The 13,267-nt window shown below is 38.6% G+C and overlaps 1 protein-coding gene across 2 annotated transcripts in view; it reads right to left on the bottom strand.

The window, feature by feature from the left end:
• Nucleotides 1-13,267, bottom strand: part of NELL1 (neural EGFL like 1) — an 808,674-nt gene that overhangs the window by 646,212 nt on the left and 149,195 nt on the right. For both annotated transcript variants that reach the window (XM_045894008.2, XM_054512010.2), the window contains exon 5: nucleotides 8,714-8,810. In XM_045894008.2, coding sequence (XP_045749964.1) covers nucleotides 8,714-8,810 — 97 coding nt within the window. The remainder of the gene's footprint in view (nucleotides 1-8,713; nucleotides 8,811-13,267) is intronic.

The following is a 13,267-nucleotide window of genomic DNA, read 5'->3' on the forward strand; positions in this document are numbered from 1 at the left end:
TGTTTCAAGCCATTAAGCTTTGAGTCCCTCTGTTATGCATTGAAAGCTAACTGATGGAGATTTCGTGTCATGAATCCTTTAGAATACCTTATTTTTCATTTCTAAAGTCCATTTTGATAATCCATATGTTTTTAGGAAATTGCCCATTTTTCTCTAATTTTCCAATTCAAAAAAAAAATTAGTGATTACCATTTTAGCATTCATAGTATTTGGTTTATTATTTTTTTCTCATGTTTCTTGCTCAAACTTCAATTTGTCTTTTCAAATAACCAAATTGTGTTTTTCTTGATCTTGTCTATCGTATCCTACTCATTATTCTCATTTCTGTTCTTATATGCTAATGTTCTCATGCCTTTTACTTTCTTAGGTTTATTCTGATTTCCATTTGCTAACATCTTAAGTTGGCTGTTTTATTCTTTGAATTTGCCTTTTCTGCCTTCATAGGATGTATTTTCAATAGCTTCCATTCTAGAGCATGCCCTTTTACTCTTATGTATTTTGAAAAAGAGAAAAAGTTGCAAATTGTAACATATTCCAATATATCAACCTTTTTCTTTTTAGTTACTGCTTTTATGTCTCATTTAAGAATTATTTTTCTTACATCAAGGTCATAAAGATATTTTCCTATGCTATCTTTTTAGGCTTTACTAGTTTACCTTTCAGATTTAGGTCTATAATCCCCTGGAATTGATTTTGCATGTCGTGTGCAATAGAGGTCAAGATTAGCTCTTTCCTCATAGGGATATTCAGTTGACCTAGGACCCTGTAGTGAAAAGACCATCCCTTCCAGAGTATTCTGTAATGCTGCAATGTAGACTTTCAGGTTATATATTAGGTGTATGCCTCTTTTAAATGGTAATATTAAAAAATCTTAAATAAAAAATGGTAATATTATGTGGTAAATTTGGGGGCCTTGAAGTGTGATAATGCCAGAGCATTCTACAGCTTCCTTTAGTCTGGTCTGTTTCTTTTTTTTAACCACTTCACTATCAACACTTCGGAATCCTCGCTCGTTTTCAGTTTTTATTTAAGATTCCTTTATTCCTGCACCTCCTCAATTCGTTCTACCTTGTATTTGCCCTTTTCCTTTCCTACGAGGGAAGATTTGGCTTTTGTTCAAGGACCTTTCTACTGTCCTTGTCCAGTTTTAGTCTAGTGATAAGCACCTTGCTAGGGGAATGCCCACGGGGACAGTTGTGCCCTCTGCCTTCTCTGGCTGCACTCGTTCAGTGTAGAGGACACATTTCTTCCCATAAACCTGGATGACTTTGCCAGTTTGCCGACCTTCGTAGTGTCCTCACACAACCTGTCCCTCATCCTCCTTTCAGATGGGCACAGATCGCACTATCGTACTTCTGTCTCCGCTCTTTTGGAGGGAAGACATAACCTTACTGCGAATGTGGGAAGGTGCACTGTTGCGGTTCGCACTCCAGCCAGAAGTCACAAAGGGACTGAACTTCATTTTGGCCAGTGGAGCTTCAGCAATGGCCGTAAAAGCAAAGGTGGCATCTTCATTTTTAATTGTCTCAATATAAACAATATACATCAGGACTTAAGTTAGTATGAATCCAATACAGTACTCACACTTTTTTTTTTTTTAAGATTTTATTTATTTATTTGACAGAGAGAGACACAGCAAGAGAGGGAACACAAGCAGGGGGAGAGGGAGAAGCAGACTCCCTGCCGAGCAGGGAGCCCGATGCGGGACTCGATCCCGGGACTCCAGGATCATGACCTGAGCCAAAGGCAGTCGCTTAACCAACTGAGCCACCCAGGCGCCCCCAAAATTGGGCATTATTTAATCAATGATTAAAGTTCATGTATATTCTCCATTCGTTCACCAATTCCCCTTGTATTTTATATCTTTCCTCTAAGAAGTTTCTTTAATGAGGATCTCTTAGTCATAAAATTGAGAGTTTTGTCCATAAATTCTTATTTCGTGTTCATGCTCAAATGATAATTAAGCTGGGTATATGCTACTACATTTGGGAGTTATTTTCCCTGAAAACTTTGAAAATTTTTTTTTTTTTATCATTTAGCTTCTGCTTTTACTGATTAAAAGCCAGCTGTTCAATTTATGTTATTCTTTTGTGGAACATTTACCTTTTCAGGGTTACTGTTACTATCTTCTCTGGGTCTTTGGGATTCTACTATTCCAGTAATATATTTAAGTGTGGCTATTTATCTTACTTGAGTAATAGATTAAAATGGTCCAAAATTCTTCCCCTCCTTGTATCCATATCCTTACAATGTGATACAGCAGAGTCCTTTAAGAGATGGAATCTATTTCTTTACCCCTTGACTATGAGTTTGGCTCTTGGTTATGACTTGCTTTGGACAATAACATATTAGCAAACGTGATAAGGCAAGCTGAACCTTGAAAAGCAATAATACGCTAGAGCTTGCTCTCTTCTTACACTTGGAATCTTAGGACTATCATGTGAATAAGCCTCTAGGCCACTAGAGAATGAGAGATCACATGCAGGAGAACCGAGATATAGTAGTCAACAGCCAGCCTACTACCAGAGATGTGAAGAGGCCATCTTAAATCATCCTGCCTCCTGCTGATTTGTCAAATGACCACTGACCACACGAGAGCCCAGTAGACATCAGCAGAGCCAGACCAGAAAAATCATCTAATCAACATGAAGAACTGTGACCTAAAGAAACTCAGAAACTTAAAAAATTGCTAAGTTTCTTGAGAGATAGCAATAGCTAATATACACTTTGACTACACTACTGAAATAATGAGAATTGGTATCTTTTATCAATTTTAGAAAATTCTTAGCCATCCTACTTCTAGTAGTACCTATAATCTCTTCTATAACCTTCTGGAGTTTTGAAATATATATGTATGAATATACACACATTAAAAACATCTATAACCTCTTTGTCTATATTTGTGCTTCTTCTCTACAAGGGCTTTCCTATCTCCCTCTCTATCTTCACACTATAATTAGGGTAATTATTTTGACAATATTTTCTGTTCTAAATGCTCTCCCCACCTGTACCTAATCTACCATTTAGTGGATTCAGTGAGGTTTTCTCTTTCACTTTAATAACTGTATTTCTTATTTCTGGAAGTTTTTTTTTTGGTTTTCCCCTCATCATATTTATACTCTCTAGTCCTCACACATTTGTTACTTTGTTTCTTTAAACACTTTAAAACATGGGGATTTTCAAAATTCTTTATCTTGTAATTCCAATTTCTGTAGCCCTTTGAGGGCTAATTCATATTGCTCCTTCAAACCCCTACTCATGATGGCTTAAAAATCCTATTTACATGAACTTAATCTCTGGGAATCCTGTTAGGTTTGCATAGAAGAAAACCTTCCCCAAAGGTCATTTTCTTCATCCAGAATCCCAAGGACCACTTTAAGATAGTTTCTTGAGCTTCAGGAGCCAAATAAACCCAAATTTCAAGGCTGCATGATGCCAGGACTATGGTTTCAAATTCTCCCCAGGGAACTGTTTTTTCCTACGTGAAACTGAGGTGGAGAAAGACTACCTACTGGACTGCTTCCCATGGCTAAGCAGTAGACTCTTCTGCCTACCCCTTCATTGGAGTTATAGTCTCCTAGTTGTGGCTTTGTTTCCGAAGTTTCTGCCCCATCCTCCAATGTTGTAGAGTATGAGATCTAAGACATTCCTCCCATCCCACCCAGACTGTTGAAATTTAAGGCTCTAACTGGGACTTCCATACATTGTTGTGGGATTACAAAATAGTACAGCCAACTTAGAAAATACACTGGCATTTTCTTATAAAGTTAAACATACACTTCATATACAGCCCAGCAATCCCACTTCTACATACCCAAAAGAAAACTTGTGTTCATACGAAAACCTGTATGCAAGTATTTTTAGTGGCTTTATTCATAAATGCCCAAATTGCAAAACAACCTAAAAGTCCATGAATTGAGGGATGGATAAACACACTGTAGTACCTCCATACTACAAAATTAGAGTACCATAAGAAGAATGAATCACTAATGGATGAATCTCAACATACATACATACATGATTTATAGAACATTCTGGGAAAGGCAAAACTATAGGGCCAGACATCAGATCAGTAGTTGTTGGACACTGAGGATGAGGAGATGAATCAAAAGCATTACAAAAGGGGGATTTTGGGGGCGCCTGGGTGGCTCAGTTGGTTAAGCGACTGCCTTCGGCTCAGGTCATGATCCTGGAGTCCCAGGATCGAGTCCCGCGTCGGGCTCCCTGCTCGGCAGGGAGTCTGCTTCTCCCTCTGACCCTCCCCCCTCTCATGTGCTCTCTCTCTCTCATTCTCTCTGTCTCAAATAAATAAATAAAAAATCTTAAAAAAAAAAAGGGGGGGGGGGATTTTTGGAAGTGATAGAATGGTCCTTTATCTTCACTATGATGGTGTTTACATGACTATATCAATTTTCCAAAACTCAAAACTGTACATTTAGAGGAATGAATTTTGTTCTATGTAAATTATATATATATATATATATATATATTTTTTTTTTTTAAGAAAAGCCCAGAACCAAATGGCTTCATCAGTGAATCTTACCCAACAAATAAGATTTGACAACTACCCTTCTCAAACCCCTCCCCCAAAATGAGTAAGTTTTCCCAAAATCCCCAACTAATTTAAGGAGATTAGCATTATCCTGATACCAAAATCAGGTAATACTACAAGAAAACTACAGGCCAATAACCCTGATGAATATAAATGTAAAAATTAAAATCTTAGCAAGTTGAATTCAAGGGCACATTAAAGGATCACACATTATGATCAAGCAAGATTTATCCCTGAAATGCAAAAATGGTTCAATGCATGCAAATCGATAAATGTGACACATCCCAATAGAAAGATAAAACCCATACAATTGAGGCGCCTGGGTGGCTCAGTCACTAAGTGTTTGCCTTCGGCGAGGTCATGATCCCAGGGTCCTGGGATCGAGCCCTGCATTGGTCTCCCTGCTCCACAGGAAGCCTGCTTCTCCCTCTCCCACTCCCCCTGCTTGTGTTCCCTCTCTGTCAAATAAATAAAATCTTAAAAAACAAAAACATACAATTATCTTATAGATGCAAAAGTATTTGACAAAATACAACTTCGTGATAAAAAGACAAAAAATTGGGCAAAGGAACATACTTGAACATGATAAAAGCCATGTATGACAAGCCCACAGTTAACATCATACTCAACAGTGAAAGTTTAAAAGCTTTTCCTCTAAGATGAAAAAAAAGGCAAAGGCACCAACTCCTATTCAACATAGTAATAGAAGTTCTCATCAGAGCAATCAGACAAGCAATAAAGGCATCCAAATCAGAAAGGACTAAGTAAAATTGTCTGTTTGCAGGTGATAGGACTTTACATATAGAAAATCCTAACTATTCCACCAAAAAACTTTTAAGTCAGTAAAGCTGCAAGATACAAAAATCAACATACAAAAGTCAGTTCCATTTTAATATACTAACAATGGAATATCTGAAAAATGAAAAAATCCCATTCACAATAGTATCAAAAAGAGTAAAATACTTAGGAATTTAGCCAAGGAAGAGAAAAATCTGCACAATGAAAACTACAAAACTTTGATGAAAAAATTGAAGTAGATCCAAACAAATGTAAACATATCCCATATTCATAGATTGGAAGAATACTGTTAAAATGTGCACACTACCCAAAGCCATTTGTAGGTTGAGTGCAATCCTTAAAATCTAAAGGGCATTTTTCAAACAAAAAAAGAACAAAGACACTAAAATTTGTATGGAACCACAAAAGACTCCTAATAACCAAAGTAATGCTAAGAAGAACAAACCAGGAGGCATCACATTTCCAGATTTCAAACTACGTTAGACCTTTTTAACGGTGCAGAGGTTAGAAGCACCAACCTCCATGCAGTCAAAAATGCACATGTAACTTCGGACTCCCCCAAAACTTAACTACTAATAACCTAGTGTTGACTGTAATTTCTAACCAGTAACATAAACAGTCAATACATATTTTGTACACTATATGTATTATATACAGAAAACATTAAAATCCAAAGGGAAAATAGATTTACAGTACCACACTGCATTAAAAAAATTCATATGTACGTGGACCCATACAATTCAAACCCTTTTAGTTCAAGGGCCAACTGTATACTACAAAGCTACAGTAATCAAAGCAGTCTGGCAAAAAAAAAAAAAAAAAAAAAAAAAACAGACACAGAGACCAATAGAGCAGGATTGAGAGCCCAAAAATAAACCCCTGCACATGCAACTACTGTTTGACAAAGAAATCATGAATATTCAATAAGGATGGTCTCTTCAACAAATGGTGTTGGGAAAACGGGATAACTACACAAAGTAGTTGGATTACTCTATCACCACTAACAAAAATTTGAAATGGACTAAAAACTTAAACACAAGACCTGAAACCATAAAACTTCTAGAAGGAAACAGGGGAAAAGCTCCTTGGCATTGGTCTTGGCAATCATTTTTTGGATAGGACACCAAAAGCACAAGCAATAAAATCCAAAATTAATAAGTAGATCTACAAACTAAAAAGCTTCTACACAGCGAAAGAATCAACAAAATGAAAAGGGACCCTACGGAATGGGAAAAAAACATTTGCAAATCAGCAATCTGGCAAAAGTTTAATATTTTATATATATATATATATATAAAAGTGTGTGCATACACACTTTTTTTTTTTTAAAGATTTTTATTTATTTATTTGACAGAGAGAAAGGGAACACAAGCAGGGGGAGTGTGGGAGGGAGAAGCAGGCTTCCTGCTAAGCACGGAGCCTGATGCGGGGCCCGATCCCAGGACCCTAGGATCATTACCTGAGCTGAAGGCAGACGCTTAATAACTGAGCCACCCAGGTGTCCCTAATATCCAAAGTATATTTAACTCCTACAATAGCAAAAAAGCAGATTAAAAAATGGGCAGAGGAACTCAATAGTCATTTTTCCACAGACACGCAAATGGCCAAGATACATGAAAAGGTGCTCAAAATCACTAGTCATCAGGCAGATCAAAACGACAAAGAAAGATCACCTCACATCTGTAAAAATGGCTATCATCAAAAAGACAGAAAAATAACAAGTGTGGAGAACAAGGAACCCTTAGTACGCTGTTCGTGGGAACGTAAATTGGTACAACCACTATGGAAGTTCCTCAAAAAATTAAGATTAGAACTACCATGTGATCCAGCAATCCCACATCTGGGGGAATTAAGCTGAGTATATATCCAAAAGAAATTAAATCACTACCTCAAAGAGATATCTTTACCCCCATATTTATTGCCACATCATTCACAACAGACAAGACATGGAAAAAACCTAAGTATATGTCAACAGATGAATGGCTAAAAAAGTTGTTGGATATATACAATAGAATAGTATTCAGCCATGAGGAAAAAAATCCTGCCATTTCCAACGTGAATCAACTTTGAGGGCATTATGCAAAGGGAAATAAGACAGAGAAGGACAGATACTGCACAGTATCATTTATAGGTAGAATATAAAAAAACCTGAACTCACAGAGACAGTGGAATGCTGGTTGCAAGGGGTTAGGGGAAATGGGGAGATGCTGGTCAAAGTATACAAACTTTCAGTTATATTACAAGTAAACTCTGGGGATCTAAGGTACCCATGGTGATTCATGGTGATTACAGTGAATAATACTGTATTATGTACTTGAAATTTGCCAAGAGTGTAGATCTTAAAATGTTCTCATGACAAAAAAAAAGCCACTGATAATTATGTGAGTGAGGAGAGGGAGGTGTTAGTTAACACTGTTGGTAATCATAATGCAATATACAAGTATATCAAATCAAACAGTTACACGTCTTAAAGTTACATAGTTATATGTCAATTATATCTCAATCAAATTGGAATAACAGGAAAGAAACTTAAGTTTCCAACTTCTCGGTAATGGCAGATATCGCTCTGGTTTTCACTTTTCTCCATGTATTCGGTCTCTAAGAATTTTTTTTCTTGTAAGTGCAATAATGGGTCTTAAAAGATTTTTGTTCTATTTAATCCAGCATTTATAGGCATTTTGAAGCGGAATTTTTTTAAAACCTCTATTTTACCATATTGCCCAATGCAAAAGTCACCCATTCTATTGAAGATCAAGACTTTAAAATTTCATATTCTTAACTTCTTCATTTTATCACTGTGTCCTGTTTCTATAAAGTACAACAGTGTAGTTGTTGTATTACCTTCTTTATAAATAAGAAAACCAAAGCTCACAGAAGCTGAGACTTGTTGCCTATACACCGCCAGATTCTGAGAATGGAAACCAATTTGAAGATTATCTTAAGCCTCTCAAAACTAGGTCAGTAAGAAACATTAAGAGGGGGCGCCTGGGTGGCTCAGTTAGTTAAGCGACTGCCTTCGGCTCAGGTCATGATCCTGGAGTCCTGGGATCGGGTCCCGCATCGGGGTCCCTGCTCGGCGGGGAGTCTGCTTCTCCCTCTGACCCTCCCCCCGTCTCATGTGCTCTCTCTCTCTCTCTCAAATAAATAAAATCTTAAAAAAAAAAAAAAAAAGAAAGAAAGAAACATTAAGAGGATCATTTACATTATGCATCATCCATACTTGGCAGTACAGTGAACTGTGTGACCTTGAACAAGTCACTTGCCTGTCTAGTTTCAAAGGACCTACTTCATAGAATTGTTCTGACAATTATTCATGTCAAGCACATAGAAAAGCACACGGCAGAAGTAGAAAGAAGTGCTTACTTTGAATAAGCCATGCTTTTGGTTGCGTTGACCAAGCCATAAGTTGCTTCCTGGGGGAAGGTTGGTTTCAGGAGGGTCAATCACACGCTCATAAATCCTGTAGGGATAAAGAACAATTATTAATAAAGAGTTTGCTCAAAACAGAACCAAAAGGTTGGCATGTTGTTTGAAGTCTTCATGGCATTAGCTGCTGGTATAGAGAGATGGAGGCAGTATAGGGCATGTTTTAGATGATAGGTAACATGAACGTAGAGATCTACTTCTTGACAACACTTGGACACATTAACTGGGCCTCTGTTGGCTTTCTATTTTCACCTTTTCAGCAGGGAAAGGAGGAAAAAGGTAACATTTTTAAGTGTCTGCTCTGAGCAATGACCCTTATACCTACTCTGCGAGTAAAGTGGTTTGATCTACATTATAGATGAGAACGCTGAGGTTCAGAGAACATAAATGGGTCAACCACAAGTTAAGACAGGGAGCAGTTAAGTTGGGATGAGAATCCCCATCTGCCTGGCTGCAAAGCCCATGCACTCCCCTTTGCACTCTACTCCTCCCTGACTTTGGTTTATCTGGCCCCTATCCATTTCTACAGTAACCTGCTATACTCCTTCCAGCAAGTGAGCAGTTGCCCATATGGTAATATGCTTAGTCTACAAAATCAAGTAACTGAAATCATCCCATCCACAAATATTTACTGAGCACTTTTTAGGCTCCAAGCTCCACATGAGGCAACAAGAGACAGAGCCATCAACCAGAAATCCAAAATCCTGCCCTCATGGAGCAAAAAAGAAAGTCCAATATATGAAAAAAATATATGAAGACATAACTAATACAGAGGATAAAACAGCCCCAGGATCTTGGAAGGTATCTCCTGAAACTACTCAACAATTGAATAGTCTCAACTGTTCTGCCCTACCAAGCCCTAGTCACAGATCTTGAGATTTGTGCTCCCCTTAGAAATAGTCCCTGCAACCACCAGGTACCAGCCTTCACCTCACCCCTAGCAAGGGCCTCTCAACACCTTCTCTGCTGAGAAGGGGAAGGAGAAGCTTGCCTAAGAATTGAACTTGTCATTAGATGCTCAGAAGATTCTGGACGGGGTGCCATAGAGACCATCGTGGAATTTCAGTAACTCCTGATGGCCCGTCCGTTCCTTGCTCTCCTCAGTTCTTGCTCAGAGCAGCTACAGGAGAAGTCAGCTCTAGGTACTTCCAAAGGTCTGGAAATTCATCAGACCTCCATGCTGGAAGGGAACTGACTGCCACCTGCCAAAGAGCTACCTGTTCCTCCAGTGGCTCTCAGAAGGCAAGAACTGAGAGACCACCCACTGTATCACAGCCGCACTGCAGCCTTGTAGCTTAGCCACACTGCCCATCACTCTTACTCCCCACTGGAAAAGTGCTGTTTCCTAACAATACTGCAAGGTATTCAATGGAGAAAGCTCTAAACGTATTCGATCCATCTGTACTAATTGTCCTCTCATTATAAATGGAGGCTCAAAACATAAACAAGGCAATATAAGTCTCCCTTAAAAACACAGGCTATGTTTTCTCCACAGGAACACAAACTCTTTCACAGCTTAGAATGAACAATTTTAGATGAAACAATCATCTGTCAAAACTGCTTTAACCCAAGAAGCTGCTATATACACTTCCTTTAAAAGGGTTTTTTTTCTAATATTCACAAAAAACTAGAAACAAGCCAAATTTACAACAAAAGTGAAATGCATAAGTTATAGATCAGCTTGATGTAATTTACTACAGTCATTAAGAGTGACAAATATGCAGGTTATGAAATATGGGAAAGTATAGACAAAATAATCTTCACTGGAGGAAAGTAGAATGTAAAATTATTTATGAACTACGGAGACAAGGATGCAAAAATTATGTTCCCCGTTGGTGAATTTCAGAGGAGACCAGAAAGAAATGGAAATCGCTGTATTTAGGTAAAGAGGCGGAAGCTTAATTTTCTGTGAGGTTGTTTTACTAATACATTGAAAATACTGTCAAATTATTTATCTGAACCTTTCATTTTAAAACATTTGCATCTGTCGGAATGAGGAGAGCTTTCAATTTCAATGCTTTCTTTCTGGTTTTAAATATACCAGAAGGTGAGCTCCAATGAGCAGAGTAGGCTGTTAATGTTTATTAAGTGCATGAAGGATCAAAAAAAAATCAACTTTCTAACATGCCTTATCTTCCCAAGTATAGATGCTCCTTCTGCCTTAGAAATAGTGGGCCTCAGACGTTTGCTTTCTCAACCATCAGCCCAAAAAGCAGGGCAGTGCCCTCGTGGCTGTGTCAAAGAGGTATGATTTCGGGGGTCACACAGCCCCCATCAGGATCCCTTCTGATGCCATGAAAATCTGCTGGCTGCTCCCTCCCCCCACCCCACCCCAGCCAACAATTCACTCCAAGTGCCCAACCTCACTGGAGAATTCCAGCTAGCAGGCCGAGTCAACGAGCTGGATCCAGACACAGCAAAATGAAGAGAGCTTAGAAACAGTGTTAAAAAAATAGATACCCACACAGAGGAATCCTATATGAACTCTAGGAAACAAACTCAAGGTTGCAGGAGGAGAGGTTGGTGGGGGGATGGGGTAACTGGGGGATGGGCATTAAGGAGGGCACATGATGTAATGAGCACCGAGTGTTACATGCAACTGATGAATCGCTAAATTCTAGTCCTGAAACTGATACAGTATATGTTAACTAAATTGATTAAAAAAAAAAAAAGGCAGATAAACCATATTTGAGGCACATTCCACAAAATAATTGCCTGTGCTCTTTCAAATGTCCATGTCATAAAAAGCAAAGACTGAGGAATATTTGCCAATTAAAAGAAACCAAAGGGAGGATCCTGGTTTGGAGCAGAAAAAAAATCCTATGCAGGACTTTAGTGGGAAAATTGGTGAAACTTGAACTGTAGATTATATACTAGTATTGTATTGATGTTCAATTTCCCAATTTTGAGAACTGGTCATGTATACTAAAGTGTTTTGCTCTTAGGAAATACACACTGAAGTATTTAGGGGTAAAGTCCTGATATTTGCAACTTCTTCTCAAAGGCTTCAAAATAACAATGTGAATATGTAGAAATACAGACACATGTAAACACACATCGCGCAGAGAGAAAACAGAATCTGGGCCGAGTGCAGGATTGTTTTTTGTGCCATCCTAAAAGCTTTCCTGTAAGATTAAAATTATTTTAAAATAGTTTTGAAGGGGCGCCTGGGTGGCTCAGTTGGTTAAGCGACTGCCTTCGGCTCAGGTCATGATCCTGGAGTCCCGGGATCGAGTCCCGCACCGGGCTCCCTGCTCGGCAGGGAGTCTGCTTCTCCCTCTGACCCTCCTCCCTCTCATGCTCTCTGTCTCTCATTCTCTCGCTCTCAAATAAAAAAAAAAATTTAAAAAATTAAAAAAAAAAATAAAATAGTTTTGAGACTACAGTAAAAAAAAAAAAGCAAGAGGGTCTGTAATACATATAAACTAAAAATACACACATTCAAAACAATTATCTATTAGCCAAGGACACCTACAAATTTAAAGACTCACATAAGGCACATGGTAGTGTTTTCCTAAAGGAATGGGAAGGGCAAAAGGGAGGAAAAAGTGAATGACTAAAAGATGAATGAATGAAACAAAAGGAGTATTGCACAGATTAATGCCAGTAACACATCATTAGCTAAGAAATAAGATTCTCCCATCCCTATCTGTACCTCCTTTACAAAGGGAGTTATACCACCGACATGCCAGACAAACACAATCTTGACAGAAGGCCTGACCCCTGGGTTATAGTTTAGGTGGACTGGCTCAGGTGGACAGGCAGGTAAGGCCCAGTGATCTGTCACTTCAATCTAGTATCCATCAAGTCAGATGAAAAGTGAAAGCTAATGCAATGAACTCCTTGGTTTCCTGTGTGGTCAGGAAATAGAAACTTGATATTCTAATATTCTAGTTAATGAGGTTTCCTTCACATCAATATCAGATTATCTACAATGTGATACGGTGTTGGCTACGGGGACACACACAGCAAAACTAATATGGCCAAGTCCCTCTCCTCAGGTCAAATGCCTGAGCCAGAAAGACAACCCACAGGCACACACCTTATCATTCGGTGAAGTGCAATGATCTATGCAAGCAGAAAGGAAAATCAGAATTCCGTCTGTCATAATCAGAGAAGACTTTCCAAAGAAGGGAACACCAGAGCACATTTTTGGATGAAAACCAAAGTGGAGCTGACACGCAGACATAAAGCCAACATTTACACAGCCCTTAGCGTGTGCCAAGCATTGCACGTGGAGGGCTTTCCATGTATTAATTCACTTATCCCTCACAACGCTACCTCAGGTAGGTGTTCTGGGCGCAGCACGGTTCAATACCTTGCCCATGGTTATGCAATTTGTAAATTGCTAAGCTATATTTGAGACCAGACCCCCAAATCTGTGCTACTCACTCAAGTAAGTTAAAACTCCTCACTTGACTTAGTCATCAGGAAGGAAAGCAGAAAACAAGTTCATGTGCCAAAGTATGTGGCCAACACTGGTTAGCTCTC

This window comes from Mirounga angustirostris, unplaced genomic scaffold, assembly GCF_029215605.1.
Source record: "Mirounga angustirostris isolate CCGP_5_RB_7025 unplaced genomic scaffold, mMirAng1.0.hap1 SCAF_13, whole genome shotgun sequence".
NCBI lineage: Eukaryota > Metazoa > Chordata > Mammalia > Carnivora > Phocidae > Mirounga > Mirounga angustirostris.